The 14,470-nt window shown below is 43.5% G+C and overlaps 2 protein-coding genes across 2 annotated transcripts; both read left to right on the forward strand.

Annotated features, from left to right (window-relative positions):
• Nucleotides 1-1,168: 1,168 nt before the first annotated feature.
• Nucleotides 1,169-5,938, forward strand: LOC104954054 (regulation of nuclear pre-mRNA domain-containing protein 2-like). The gene is made up of 2 exons (XM_010781109.1): nucleotides 1,169-1,352; nucleotides 1,489-5,938. The coding sequence occupies exons 1-2, from the start codon at nucleotides 1,175-1,177 to the stop codon at nucleotides 3,423-3,425; spliced, it is 2,115 nt and encodes a 704-aa protein (XP_010779411.1). The 5' UTR covers nucleotides 1,169-1,174; the 3' UTR covers nucleotides 3,426-5,938.
• Nucleotides 5,939-7,885: 1,947 nt separating this feature from the next.
• Nucleotides 7,886-13,514, forward strand: LOC104954055 (probable threonine--tRNA ligase 2, cytoplasmic; the record flags this gene model as incomplete). The annotated part of the gene is made up of 12 exons (XM_010781110.1): nucleotides 7,886-8,059; nucleotides 9,566-9,741; nucleotides 9,843-9,957; nucleotides 10,256-10,377; nucleotides 10,835-10,943; nucleotides 11,401-11,465; nucleotides 11,558-11,636; nucleotides 11,954-12,143; nucleotides 12,321-12,409; nucleotides 12,505-12,603; nucleotides 13,098-13,267; nucleotides 13,352-13,514. Coding segments are annotated over exons 1-12 (1,461 nt in total), but the record flags the coding sequence as incomplete, so codon positions are not given.
• Nucleotides 13,515-14,470: the final 956 nt, after the last annotated feature.

Below are 14,470 nucleotides of genomic sequence, written 5' to 3' on the forward strand. Positions count from 1 at the left end.
GTTAGGCCTTGTTGGGCCAGGCTCACTTTATGCTGCGTTTCCATTACAGTTTAGGAACTGGGGAAGTAAATATAGTAACGCAGTGTAGGCGGAGCTGTGACGTCATCTTCAATGCGAACCACAAAACCAAACATCAGCCGTTAGCTGTTAGCACTCAGAGCTCACAGCTCCTCATATCTGTTCAGAAACTAGACAAAAGTTAAACAACAGACTGTCTGTGTTGTCATGGCGAATACAGTCGCTGGTTTATTTATGTCTGTTTAGGCCGTTGTTGTGAGTGTGGACGGTCAGAGCATATACTGCATTAGCTTAGCCAATCTCCATTCAGAAAACACGCATTTTAAAAGGTTTTTTGACTGCCGTCTGTCTGCAGACTTGTCAAAGCATTAATTCATGATTTTTACTAATCGGTATCAGTATGTTGTTACTTCGGCATCATTTTGAAACGTGCTTTACAATTAAATCACGGTAAAATATGTTCATTTTGTTGAAGTTGTAGCCACTCATGTCACTAGTTTAGCATATTCATCCCGGTTGTTGGCCTGGAAAGAACCACGATTTTGGAGGGCCAGAAAAACTGTGAAAAAGTACCCGTTAGCCGGAACTACCCCTAGTGGAAACGCAACAAAAAACGGGCCGGGTTTGGCACGGCACGCTTAAACCGTGCTACGCGCTGCAGTGGAAATGCGCCATTATACTGATCAGAACCTGCAACGAAATGTAACGGGGTCATGTCCAAAAAAAAGTACAAATTAATTAGTATTTGCTCTTTCTGGGCCTCGAGGAGATCTGTCGCTATCTGAAATCGGTATTCCTCCACAGTAGCATCAAAGGGTTTGTACAGTAATAAAAAAAAAAAATGTATATATAAATTGTACAATGACCACTACATAATTCATGTTTTAAGGTGGTTAATATTTGACTATTAGTTTGAAATAACTAATAACTTATACATTAAGTTAATATATAATGCCATATTCAAACTGTCTGAAACTATACAAATAAATGGGTATGCGGTATTGTATAAATTATTAAGGACCCTTTGGTTGTAGTAATAGAGTTGAAATACTTTAACAATGTATGTAGCACAGGGAAATTTAGTTTGAATTATTGTTTGATTTAACTCGGAATTTCTGCGCTTCCCTTTTTAAACCTATTATTTTCTGTCTTTAAAATGTCTCCAGCAGCTAGCCCCTCACCTCGCCCGTCTCCAGGAACCCCCACCACTCCTTCTGGCCAACCAGCAGCCTCCAAAGCAACCTCTTCGAGCCCTCGCCTGGCGAGCATCCTGTCACGAGTTGACATCACACCTGAAGGCATACTCAATGCTCTGACTAAAACAAACACACCAGGTAAGACGCATGTAGGAAACACACTAATACATTCCCTTTTTAATGAAAGAATGTACATAAACAATAACTAATATGTCACTTTTTCTTTGTCATCTCTTTTGTCTCTGGCTCCCCACCCTTTTTCTGTCCCCTGTAGGTTTGTCCTCTCTCCTGCAAAGTGTGTCAAACAACTCCTCTGCTACTCCCACCCGAACCTCCCCAGAATCCTCAGCAGTTAAAACCCTGCTCTCCCCCACCACCCCAAAAGCAAAACCCACCATAGGGAGCAGCCTCAAAAGAGACACACCTGGGAGAAGCAGAGATTGGGAGAAAGAGAGGAAGCTGTCTCCTCCCCCTCCTCCGCCCCCTCCTCGTACCTCAGCTCCCTCTGTCTCTCCCCCCAGCCTGGAATCAAAAATCAACAGTTTCCTGCAGGGTAACCCCGGCTTCAGTCTCGCCATGGGTGATGGCAGTCCTGACGGGGTGGACGGGACCCCGGTGAGAGACGAGGCCGCTGGCACCCCCACCCAGGACGAGATCATGGACACACCTGGGAGTGTGCCAGAGTCTTTAGGGTCATCTGGAGGTCATACCCTCTCGCCCACAGCCTACCGCAGTGAACCCTGGGACGCTGTGATCACCCCGTCAGGGAGCAGCAGCAATGGAGACTTTCTGAGCTCCTCCTCCTCCTCCTCCTCTCGGTATGGAGCTGACAAAAAGGGGGCCACAAAATCAAAGGACGATGCAGTGAGGAAGCAGGTCTCCTCTTCTCCCAGCAGTGACATGAAGGGTAAGAAAGATGGACACCAGCTGAAGATCATGGGAAACAACAGAGGAAACGGTGAACGGAAACACTCAGCAGGCTCTCGTAGGGCCAGCAGCGGGTCGGAGGAGGGGGGGAAACGAGAGGGTCCTGAGTCTCCGGGGGGGAAGGGGAAGGAGGGCCAGTACCATCGCATTGAGACTCTAGTATCCCCCTGCACTGAAGGGGCTCCGATCCAAACTCTCGGCTACTCGAACCGCCCCCACGCCGGGGAGCGCATCAAGACGGTGGAGAGCATCCGCCTGATTGGCCGAGACTCCCGGCGGGGTGGAGGGGCCGGCGCTCGACCAGGGGGAGCGATGTGGTACGAGGAGGAGGAATACATGGACGCTCAGTCTCCCTCCCCCCACGACGGCCCACCTCCTCTTAACATTGGAAACGACGACATGAGCCCCTCCATGCCTCCTCCCCCTCCTCACCTCCTCCACCAACATCTCCACCCTCCTCCGTCCCACCCCCACGCACACCCTCCTCCTTTCCAGATGCCCTACCACCCCGAGAACATCCAGTCTCCTCCCCCCTCCCATCTCCACCAGCATCCTCCCCCTTCCCATTTTTTCGGCCCTCCTCCACCCATCCCCAGACCCCCTCCGCCTCCCATACCCCAGCGCCCTTCCCCTCCACCTTCCCACCATTCTGTGCCCTCTGCAGTCATGGTAGGGGGAGTGTTGGTCCCTATCGACCGTCCCCTTTCTCTCCCCCTCCCACTGAGACCTGAAGGTGTAGAGCGAGGCGGAATGGGGCCCAGAGGAAACAAAATGCCCCCCCCACCCCTCATGTCCTCGTTGCTAGGTGAGCCCCCTAAGCTGCCCCGTCCTGGTACAGTTAAAGAGCCTTTTGGCCCCCGCCATGCCCCCCTCCTGCACCGCCCAGGTGTTCCTCTTCCCTTGCTGGGCCGAGTGAAGGAGCCTCTCAATCTACCTCTTCCTCCCCCCTCTCCCACATGCTCTACACCCTCTCCCTCCACCCCCAATCCCCCTGCACTCGACTCCCACCCCCCTCGCCACCCTGCTCACTCCTCTGGCCCTCCCACCAGTCCTCCAGCTCATTCCCGCAACCACACCTCCAACCCCGTTCCCCTGCTTAACTTACCCCCGATTCTCCCAGTTAACCTCCAACAGAGACCTATGCAGCGAGACCGAGCCCCCTCTCAGCAGTTTAACCAGCACCGACCCCGTGGGGGATATCGAGGGGGCAAGCGGCAGGGTCCTCCATTCACAGGTGGTCCCTTCCATTCGCAGAAGAGACCCTTCCTACCCCCACGATACTGAAGTGGTCGTCTGTCACATGCTGAATGAGAAGTGAAGCGCCCTGCCCTGAAGAGCAGAGTGTGTGTTAGCCCTGCTGGTATGAGCCTAGATATCTTTACTCTGTTAATTAGCTTGAATTAAATCTACCTTAGGTTGTGTGTAAATGGCTGATTTAATCTTTATGCTTCAGCTAAGTAGCCAGCCAGTCTTCATACACTGTACTGTGCAGCTTTGAGGTTAGCAGTTACATAGAGTGTTGTGTCACAACCTTCAATCTTTCCCTCCTTTTTTTTATCCATTTCTCCAACTCCTGTCTAACATTACAAACAAACACAGATAGTTCAAGCAGATATTACACTTTATTTTGTTTGGAGCTTGCCTGCCTGTGTGATTGTTGAGTTAACTGAGAGAGAGAGCGGGAGAGAGAGAGAGAGAGAGAGAGATGTATGTATGGGTCTAAGTTTGACATTTTGGGAAATAGGCTTATTTGCCTCTAACGGAAAGCTGTATGAGAAGATCAATACCACTCTCACATCTGCGCAGTAAATTAAAAGCTAGAGCTTAGCATAACAACTGGAAATGGGGACAGCTACCCTGGATCTGCCTGAAGGTCAATAAGCCATCTTTTACCAACTCTAAAGCCAATGTTTAATGTTTAATCTGTTCAAAATGTAAAATTATTTGTAATGGGGGTGATATGTGAGACAGTTTCATGGCAACAAGACTTGAGGAAGTCACAGCCCATGGCCACAAAACATTATTATTTAGTTACCTTCAGACAGGTTAGGCCCCTGATTTGAATATTTATGCTAAGCTAAGGCAGTTGTCTAATTTCTGCATCTTATTTAACACCCAGATAATGTCACCTGACAAACCCAATAACCATATTTCCTAAAGTGTCCAATTATTCCTTCCAAATTACAAGTAGTTTCCAAATGAATATCTTCATTCATGAGTGTGTGGGTGTGTGCTGTGTGTGCTAACATGGTGTTTCTCATTAGAAGGGATGAGACTGCTTCTGCAGCTTTTGTTCTTGCTGTAAATAATATTGTTCTCTTGCTCGACCTTTTTCACCCTCCCATCTCTCCCACTGTATATTTCTAACCTTGTAAATATAAAATCTGAGATGACACAGCTTTTTTTCTTTTCAAGCTCTTATTTCTGTTAATGAGGACAATGATCGTCATTTTTGAACCCCGTCTTTACTGTGATTGAGGCCTCGGCTAAGCTTTAGCTTCAGAAGAATTTCTCTGCAGTATCTGTCGCAGCTTTCTGTCCTCCTTTTGAAACCACCATGCAGAAGAGGAGGGTGAAGATAATTATGTATTTTTATTTCAACATACTTGTCTGCCTATGCGGGCTTCACATTAGACTGAGTCATGAAGACCCTCGGTAGTGGATGGCGGGTGGGGGGGGAGGTTTTTCAGTTCTGAAACACACTCTTGCTAGGCTTCATCATGTACTGACTTGAATAAAATCCAGAGTTTCAATTCAACTGGGGGGGGGAGGTATTTTATTTGGTCACTAATTATCACTTGAATTGCGCTGTTGTAATTTTGTTGCGCTGTTCAGCTGATTTCTGAGAATTTGTTGTCATATATTTACATAGCTGCTGCCATTCTCATAGTGCATACGTATTATTTTTTGGCACTGTATTTTTCTAATAGATTTAGCAATTTCCCGTTTGCAACAGCGCACACAGGTGGCATTAGGGGGCGAAAACATATGAGCTAATAAGGGTTGTTTTGAAAATGGTTTATTTAAATACTCCAGTTATTATGGCCCCTTCCTCTGTTTTTTTTCTTTGCTAATTTCATGCTTTTGCCCTCAAACCCCTGTGCTTATCTTGTGCTCACAATGGCTTTGTTCATTAACACTCGTGCCCCTCTCAACACTTCTGAGGGTAAAAAGAAAGGGCACAATGGCAGTAATCCTTCTTTTACAGGAGTTACTGCCGTAATGCTTCCCTCTGTTCTACACTGATGTAGTTTCCCTCCACAGTGAGAGGTGCATGGTGGGAACTGCTGCTCAAAGCCTTGTGTGTCCTGTGTTTATGTGATCATGGAGTGTGTGTTCTCGCCTTTGCTCATTTACAGTTCATCAAGAAACACTGAGCACCCCATGAAGTTAGATACATTGTAAAAATGTAACCATGAAGAGCATATCTGTCACTACAGTGTTGGCAGATCATCAGAGTACGATGTGTCATTGAATGTTATACAAGTCTGTTACCACCTTCTGTAAACTGTCTGTCTTTTATCTCATCGAAACAGCTAAATATCAAATCAGTTTGGTGTGTTCATGATGCACAGCGAGAAAGCTAGATGTATTGTTCCCTCACACTAAGCAGCTACCAAGTTCCACATTTTCAATTGTCTCTGTAAATAACCCCAGTCTGTTAAGTCTTTGACAAATTAAGTTTGAAACTGACTGAAGATGTGACGAAGATGATGGTCTGTGAATATTTGCTAAGTTGAATTTCTGCTGTTCTCATCAATGATGCTATTACACAGGTCTTTGAGTGTCCAATCCTTTCTGGTGTGATGAACATGCACTCATTATATTTTTGGAACAGTTAACATATGCATAGCTGTATACAGCTTCTTATTTATTTATTTATTTTTAAACCTTTTTTTACACAAAGCACATTGAGGAATCCATACGGGAGACAACATTTTTTTTTTTTTAGTGCTTTCATTGAGTTGGTTTTTCCACAAATTTAAAGAAAACCCCTCATTTTGTTTCTGGTGGCACTGTTGACTGTAAGCAGTTGGTGCACCATTTAAATTGACAATGGAGGCGATTTCCTGTTTGCTCTGACTTTCTCCTTTTGCAAAAATCCTCAACTCTACCCTTTTTTTGATTGTTGCTAAACATATTTGCACTACAATGTACTGTTTGAGATCCACATTTTAGAAAGGCCAATTTGTGACACTATTGAGTTCAGCTTTAGCCTTACATATTGACTATTGTGGTACATTGGCTCCATTTAAAGATTTCACTTAATACATTGTGACACAGAAACAGTTTGATGACCCACTTCCAGTGAAACAGCCCTAACCTCCTCATTATCAGAAACCCACTAAGCAATGGCTGTACACTTTCATAGCATGTTTTAATCTTAAGATGTCAGCATTCATGATGCTGCAGCACATTTTAAGCTACACCAGACATTTAAAGAAAAAAAACGTCATGGTGGGCTCTGTGCCCCTATTCCACAGTAACCAGTTGCTGATAGTTAATTGTACAGACAAGTTAGGGCTTTATTGTGAAATACTTTTATCATTAGGCAAATGCATCGGCTCTCATTTGTATTGAGTTATCTGACAAAGGCCACCCTCTGCTTGTTTTCTCTCACCAAACCTCTACACACAAACTAGTATAACGTCTAGTGTATTTCATGTACATAGTGAAAATAATAGCAAATAGTGAAGGGTCCCACGTTTAAACATCCATAAAGAGTTGAACTATAATCGGTTCCAGTAAAACTGTCTGGAAGTGGCCAGTTAACAGTGGATAGTCAGATAAAAACGTAAGAGCTTTCTGAATGCACGGTATTTTATACAATTAGATGCCTAAATGTATTTTAACATTGATAATAGTTGGTATTTATGACTGCAGATGGAACATAAACCTCTTGGAAGTGATTTAGCTCCCCTTAGTGGCAGTTAAGTGGTATTTCAGCTCTTACTCCAGGTCAATGACAGCCCTCCATGCACTGCTGTTACCGCAGTGCCTCTTGTGCTGTGCTTATTCTTCCAAAAATGTTGAAAGCTCAAATTGATTATCTTCCCATGTCAGATTTAAGTTCATAATTAACCTAGCTATAGCAGTCCACCTGACAGTCTTTACTGCAAGATACTATTGAATGATTAATGCATGTAGTTAACATTTCTTAACTTTTTACATTGCGTCTTTTGTTGTTCTACTATCCGCTGGGAAGGCTTATCATGATGTAGATTGCTTTCTTACGGGGTATACATAAACTGTATTGAGTAAGACTTATCGATTTAGTAATTGATCTCAAATGCATCAGGCACTAACCAGGCTTTTAATGCAGCTGTAGTTATCAGGCGGGGTTTAAAGCAAAGTGCGCAGCTCCGTAATGGAGCATCGACTGTGCTGTTCAGCCTGGCTGCCAGTCATGATGCTGCAGGTCTCTGTGAAAATACTGTGACAAGTGGATCACTGGATTACTGGTTAGCTGATGTCCTGTGGTTATAGCTGAGCTTGTGTTATGTTGCACCTGTCGCCAACTCCCGGATTTTAAATGCAATGTTTCGTTTATATTTCATCATATTTAAATATGTGAGAAATTCCTGATCTGCATGTGCATGGCTCTATTAGCCCTCTATCAACTGCAGAGCTCCCGTATGTGCAGATCTCATGTGGATGCGCGCTCTGGTGTGTACGCCCGGGTGCGCGCACGCACTGAGCTTCATAGCAGCGTCATATGTTTACGCCCACAACGTCAGCGCGTACTTCCTAATCTGTGCTTCCGGTGTTATGGCCGCTCACAGAGAAGGGTGACAGAAATGTGTGATATTTGGAAATGACCGAGTGTGTTTAGGATGGCGGTGACACAGCTGTTTAGACTGGTTGTCTGTCGCTCGGCAGCTCGTGCGACACTTCGCGTGCACAGGAGGTACAGCCAGGTGCGCGAGTTTGTCCTTTCTACTGTACAGTAACTCGCGTGACAGCTAAGGCTAGCTAACAGTGTCAGTGTGCAGAGGTAGAGAGATCAAGTGTATGAGACTGCTGTGTAACACTTATTCATCTCTATTTTAAATGTCATTTTGACTTGTATATTTAACATGTTTTGGTACTTTCTTGAAGTATACCTGTAATAATTTCAGAGGTGGGAGAAGTACTCAGGTCGTGTACTTAATTAAAAGTAGAAAGTGTAGGACAACTGACAAGTAAAAGTCCTACTTTCAAAATGTTACTCAAGTAAAAGTGCAAAAATGATTGGCATCAACAATTCTTAAAGCACCAAAAGTAAAAGTACTCATGCAAATTCGCCCATTTCAGAATAATATATATTATGTTTTAATTATAATTATTGATGCATTCATGTTTTATTAAAGCTGGTAAAGGTGCAGCTAGTTTTAATCACTTTGTAGTTTGTATACTGCAGGGTGGATTCACTGGATTGTGAATGTAACTCCAGGTGTAACTAACTTCTCATTCAAGTCTTGTTTATATTTCACATTACTCATTAATTATCCAAATCTGCAAAGCAACTAAAGTTATTAAGAGTAAACGTACGTACATTATTTATTTGTGAAGTAGAGAAGTAAAAAGTAGCTAAATATTCAGGTAGAGAGGAAGTCTCCTACATTTTGACTTAAGTACAGTACTTGAGTAAATGTACTTTGTTACTTTACGCACTGTCATTTATATACCAATACCCAAAATATTTTTTTCTGAATACCTCCAAATCGATCATTTGGGCTGTGGGTGTCAGCTGTTCGTATACAATTTAATGTAAATAGGAAGTGGATTATAAAGTTAGTGCGAAGAACATCATTAATGTGATGTGTAAAAGGCAATTCCTGTTTTGATTAATTTATTACTTTTTCTAAGAATACTGTGTTAAGCGAGTCACTTAACAAATGTCTGGAGCTTCTTGTGCTTGGATGCACCTTGTTGATTTGAGGCTTAATGTGATGTTTCAGTTGATGGGACATGTCCTGGTACTGGGTTTCTGGACATACTTGTGATGTAGTTAATATACAGTACAGTGTTATATAAGTGAAATGAACCCAATCTTACCTATATGTCTGCTTCCTTGCTCACATTTGGTTCCCTAATATAGTAGGAGTAAAGTAGTCCTCGTATAATAATAACAATTCATCATTTGGTATATGGCTGTTTTTTCAGTTTGTCATCTATTAACTGAAGTAAACAAGGAGTGAGTGAACATAAATGAGAAGGAAATCATAAAGTTTGTGTGTTTAAGACTTTTCATGTATTTATATAACTATTACTGCACTCTGTTGCTGGTTTATTAATTACAGTTAGGTTGAACTAATGCGTTCTAGTACAGCAGCCCAGCAGTAATTAAATGTAATGAAGGTCATAATATTCACAGTGTTACAGATGCCATCTTTTCTACCTTTTTTAAAATCCTGATCTAAATGTTTCCTTTGTCCCTACAGGTGTGCTCGGCTTTATCTGAGCGACTGCGGGTCTTTGAGTCCCTTCGAGAAAAGCAAGGCAATAAGAGCCAAGCTGAAGCTGCAGAAACTCGCCTTAGTATCCAACTGGCTGACGGCCGGACAGTAAAGGCAACAGCAGGTGTCACCACACCTCTCTTTATTGCTCAGAGTTCCCGGTAAATGCATTTTGCAGAAATCAAATGTTATAATTATCTAATGTCGTATTATGTTTGTTCTTACTAAAGTGATATAACATTGTTTTTGAATCTCTTTGCAGTGTGAAGGGAGCGCTGGTCAGTAAGGTGAATGGAGAGCTGTGGGAGCTTGGACGGCCCCTAGAGGTAGACTGTGAACTACAGCTGCTGGGGTTTGACACAGATGAGGGGAGACAGGTAATCACTTTACACGTGCTTTCATTCTCACATTGCCTTTTAATAAGTTAACAATTCAGACTTCTTTTCACATTCCCGTTGCCAGTGTAACTCCTGGATATTTATGATTGTGTTTCGAATATTGCTTGAACAAGTAATTAAAAACGTTTTTTTGTTTACTAAAGGAGGCACTGAAGAACATCTTCTTAGTAATTACTGGATTCCAATTGAAGATATTTAGATGTTTTCATGTTAGTGAAACTGTTTAAAACACGCTCTATATCTCCACACTTACTCTGTACCACCCTCCCTCTCTCAGGCAGCATGGCGGACAGGAGCCTGCGTCCTGAGCGGAGTGTTGCAGACGGTGTTCGGTGCCGAGGTGTGCAGAGAAGGAGCGTCAGAGCTCGGGCTTTACTGCGACCATCTACTGGAAAACAGGTGAGCCGTCACAATCTTTCTCAAGATCTGGCTTTGTGTGGACCACTTGCATTTCTAGAGTGCTTTAACACTTTAGCCTAAATTCTGCTTAATACTTGGGCTTCATTCATAATATTGACATTCAAACAACATTCATTCTTTTTTACATGCCTATTTATTCTGAATAATCCCAGTATATTTAGCGAAATGATGAAACAGATTAGGCTACATAAATGTTATTATTATAATGCTATTCTTAGAATTAGATACCAGGGGTGACTACGTGAGATTGTGTCCAACTCGGTTTATCTAAATATTTCCAGTAACTCTAGAGCTTTGTACAGACAAAGTAGTTGTAGTGATTCCCAAAATTCACAATAGGTCTTGTTTAGCCTTTTTAAAAACAACATTTTCATTGCCGCCAAGTCTGATCACGTATTGCTTTTGATGTTTTCGTGTCTCTGTCCTCTCCACACAGTGCCTTGTCTCTGAGTGATGTGGAGGAGAAATGTAAACAAGCCGCAGCCCTTAAACTTCCTCTGACCAGACTGGAGCTGAACACTGAAGAGGTCCGAGAGCTCTTCCAGGTCAGAAATAACAATGTTCTATATTTTATAACAATACACAGTTTTAACAGCAAACAGTTTAACTTGTCATCGTAACTAAGGGCCTAAAACCATGTCCCTGAAACTGGCCAAACGTAATAGACTGCTGTCATTCATTTTAATTTGCATATACATTTTCATGTAGAGTTGGTTAATATGTTTCACCTGTAAAATTTAAGAATTAGCAGAATCATTATTCATACATTAATAAATACAGGTCCTTGTTCTGCCATGCTGAATTGCTCTGTACCTGTTGCAATTTGTCTGAGTGTTGATGTTGCATTTGATAACATATGAGTATCAGTGATATTACTCACTGTGTAGGAGCGGCTCCTGATGCTGTGCCGGTTATATTTACTTACAGATGTCAGGCCCCTTCATATTGTCCTGCTCTCCATATGTGACATGTATGAATGTTCTGTGTTTTTTACTTCTACAGAACAGTAAACTGAGACTGCAGCTCGTGGAGGAGCAGATGAGCGGCCCCACTGTCACAGTGTACAGGTATTAATACTCACACGCCTGATGTGGATTTACCTGCAGTCTCTTCCAAAGCCAAACATTTAACCCAGTTTATCCTTTCTCGTGTGATTCAGATGTGGAGACAGCCTAGCGGTCTGCGACGGCCCCCTCCTCCCACACACTGGGCTCCTCAAGGTCTTCAAGACACTACAGGTGTGTGAGTGTGTCAGTGTGCCTTTTTTTGGTTTAGTATATTAAATTATATAGTATATTTTTATTGTACAACTGTTCCCAATATGTTTTAATTAGCCATGTTATCCAATCTCATCTTGTGAATTGTTGAAAGCTCAACAATATTTAATCTATTATAGCTCTACTTTTTTTTAGCTGTGTATCTGTATAAATATACATATTTTTAAGGTTTGAATAATACTTTTAATAATTTATATTTTATACATGATGATCCAAAAGGGTGGCTTAACCTCATCTACCCTCTAAAAGTGTGTTTAATTTGGACTCCTTTGGCCCAGTGGGACACATGCCGGGTTGGAGGAATGTCCCTTGTCTGTATTGATCCAGGGAGAGGGAGGAGTTTTCATTCTGGGCATCCACTGGGCAGGAAATATCTGCAGCAGGATGTTGTGTTTGTCAGAGGCCAGTTTCCTGTTCTCAGCCGCTACAAACACACTGCCATCTATCAGACATGCTGTCACTCTCATGGTTAGCCCTTCTCTCCTGGCAGACCCTCACTCCCCCTTTGTCTTTTGCCGCCTCTTTGTTCACTCTGTGATTTTCTCTCTTCCTCTTCTCCTCCTCGCTTCACATCTATTACATCCCAGCTCTCGCCCGTGACCCTGTCCAATGAGACCGAGTCCTCAGGTTTGATGCGTCTTTCAGGTGTGGCCTTTCCAGGAGAGAAGGACAAGGAGGAGTGGGAGAGGGAGCGGGAGGAGGCGAGGAGGAGGGACCACAGACGGATCGGGACGGTGAGACAAAATCTAAATTAGGACAGTTTCATAAAATAAGGTCAGGAAATTGTGTTTTATGGTCATAAATATTCATGTCTATGGTTTTTGTACAGGACCAGGACCTGTTCTTCTTTAATGATGTGAGTCCAGGCAGCTGCTTTTTCCTGCCTAAAGGCGCCTACATCTACAACACCCTCACCGACTTCATTAAGGTGAACATAAACTCTGTTCAGTCTGTTTAAATAACTGAACAAATAAACTCTACGGTATAACTTCACCTGCAGCCTCTGTCACATCTGCAGCACTATTCCTAAAATGAACCTAAATGTTATAACTCTGTTCGGCCCAGCTTATGTGACTCGAAAGTGAAATACCCCACTGGTCGTCATTTAAATATTAAACTTCAACTCTGACCTCAGTATGGTTTGGGTAATCAAAAAAATGCAGCTTAAAATGTCTTAATTTAAATGGTATCCCCTTTTGGGTTAAAATTATAATATCGTGCATGCTGGCATCCCTCACATAAACATGTACATACATAAAGAAAACAATAAATGCTGTGTTGATGGTATCCTGAGGTTAAACATGTTCATACCAGCCGTCAGGATATTGCTCTTGTTAGCCTTCAATTAGTGCTCTGTTGTGACAGTCTGCCCCCCCTCCTGCACTCACTGTCACACACATCCTTCCTTCCTGCTTCTCGTAGAGTGAATACCGAAGGCGAGGATTCAACGAGGTCGTGACCCCAACCCTGTACAGCACTGCATTATGGGAGCGCTCGGGCCACTGGGAGCACTACAGCGAGCAGATGTTCACTGTGACGTCCGAGGGCTCTCAGACCTACGCTCTCAAGCCCATGAACTGTCCTGCTCACTGGTAAACACACACACTCTCACACAAAAACACACCCAGTTTAGCACCTTCATAGAGACCGAGCCTCACTCGGCTTCTTGTGTTTAGTGTGATGTTTGAACAGCGTGTGCGCTCCTGGAGGGAGCTGCCTCTGCGGTGGGCCGACTTCGGGGCACTGCACCGTAACGAGCTCTCCGGAGCGCTCGCGGGTCTCACTCGGGTTCGAAGGTTCTGCCAGGACGACGCTCACATCTTCTGCACACCTGATCAGGTATACATAACCCTTCTGAATATGCATACATTGTTGCAGTTTTTTTACTAGACCACAGCAAGTTTCACCCAATAATAAGAAACACACATTTTTCCACTTGCCTGTAGTCTAACTGTATCAATCTAGAATGTTTTGGTCTGAGTTTCCAAGTTTTCAAGATATCTTATTCAGAGATATCTCCCTCCTTTCAAATATAATGGTATTAGATGGCAACATTTTTCCAGAATTCATGATAATTATGTTGTGCATTTCTATTTTAGAACAATCTTTCCTGGCTAAAAAATCTGAATTGAGTTGCATTCTGTATTATATAATGATTCAAATAGATACAAATACCTCATTCACACCAACGGTGATTCAGGGCTGGTTCGGAGCTGGAGCTTGAAAAGCACCGGGTTTTCCTCTTCACACCGCAGCGGAGCAGCCTCTTAGCTCCGGAATCCGGTTCATTTCGAGCACCAAAAAATTGTCCGGCCAGAGCAAAAGCACCACATACGTCACGCTTACGTCGAGGCGGGGGCAGGGGCGGGATCAACTGCTGAAAAACAACAAAAAGCTGGCGTTTTATCCAGTTTGTACACAACGATGGAGAAACTTAAGAAGCAGCAGTGGTCCACTGAAGAGACCAGCTACCTACTGGGAATCTGGTCTTCCGAACAGGTACAGAGGAAGCTGGAGCACAATCGGCCATTGTTGTTGTTGTCGGTGTGAGCTGTGAGGAGTTTCCGCACGGTTTGGCTTTATGAAGCAGGCACACAAACGGTTACGTAATGACGCAAACGATGACGCAATGACGCAGCACCAGTCGGACTCTGGGCAGTGTGAAAAGAGCCGGAGCTAAACCGAAGAACCGGTTCTGAACCTGAAAAGCTCTAGCACGGAGCTTGAACCGGAGTTGCGTTGGTGTGAATGAGGTATGAGAGTCCTGACTCTCCATTGCTACAGAAGCTTCCCCC

The sequence above is a fragment of the Notothenia coriiceps genome, unplaced genomic scaffold, assembly GCF_000735185.1.
Source record: "Notothenia coriiceps isolate Sejong01 unplaced genomic scaffold, NC01 NC01_scaffold00022699, whole genome shotgun sequence".
Classification (NCBI taxonomy): Eukaryota; Metazoa; Chordata; class Actinopteri; order Perciformes; family Nototheniidae; genus Notothenia; species Notothenia coriiceps.

Coding starts and splice junctions, on each gene's coding strand:
- LOC104954054 (XM_010781109.1), top strand. CDS start 1,175: ATGTCTCCAGCAGCTAGCCCCTCACCTCGCCCGTCTCCAGGAACCCCC. Junction 1,353..1,488: donor GACTAAAACAAACACACCAG/GTAAGACGCATG, acceptor TGTCCCCTGTAG/GTTTGTCCTCTCTCCTGCAA.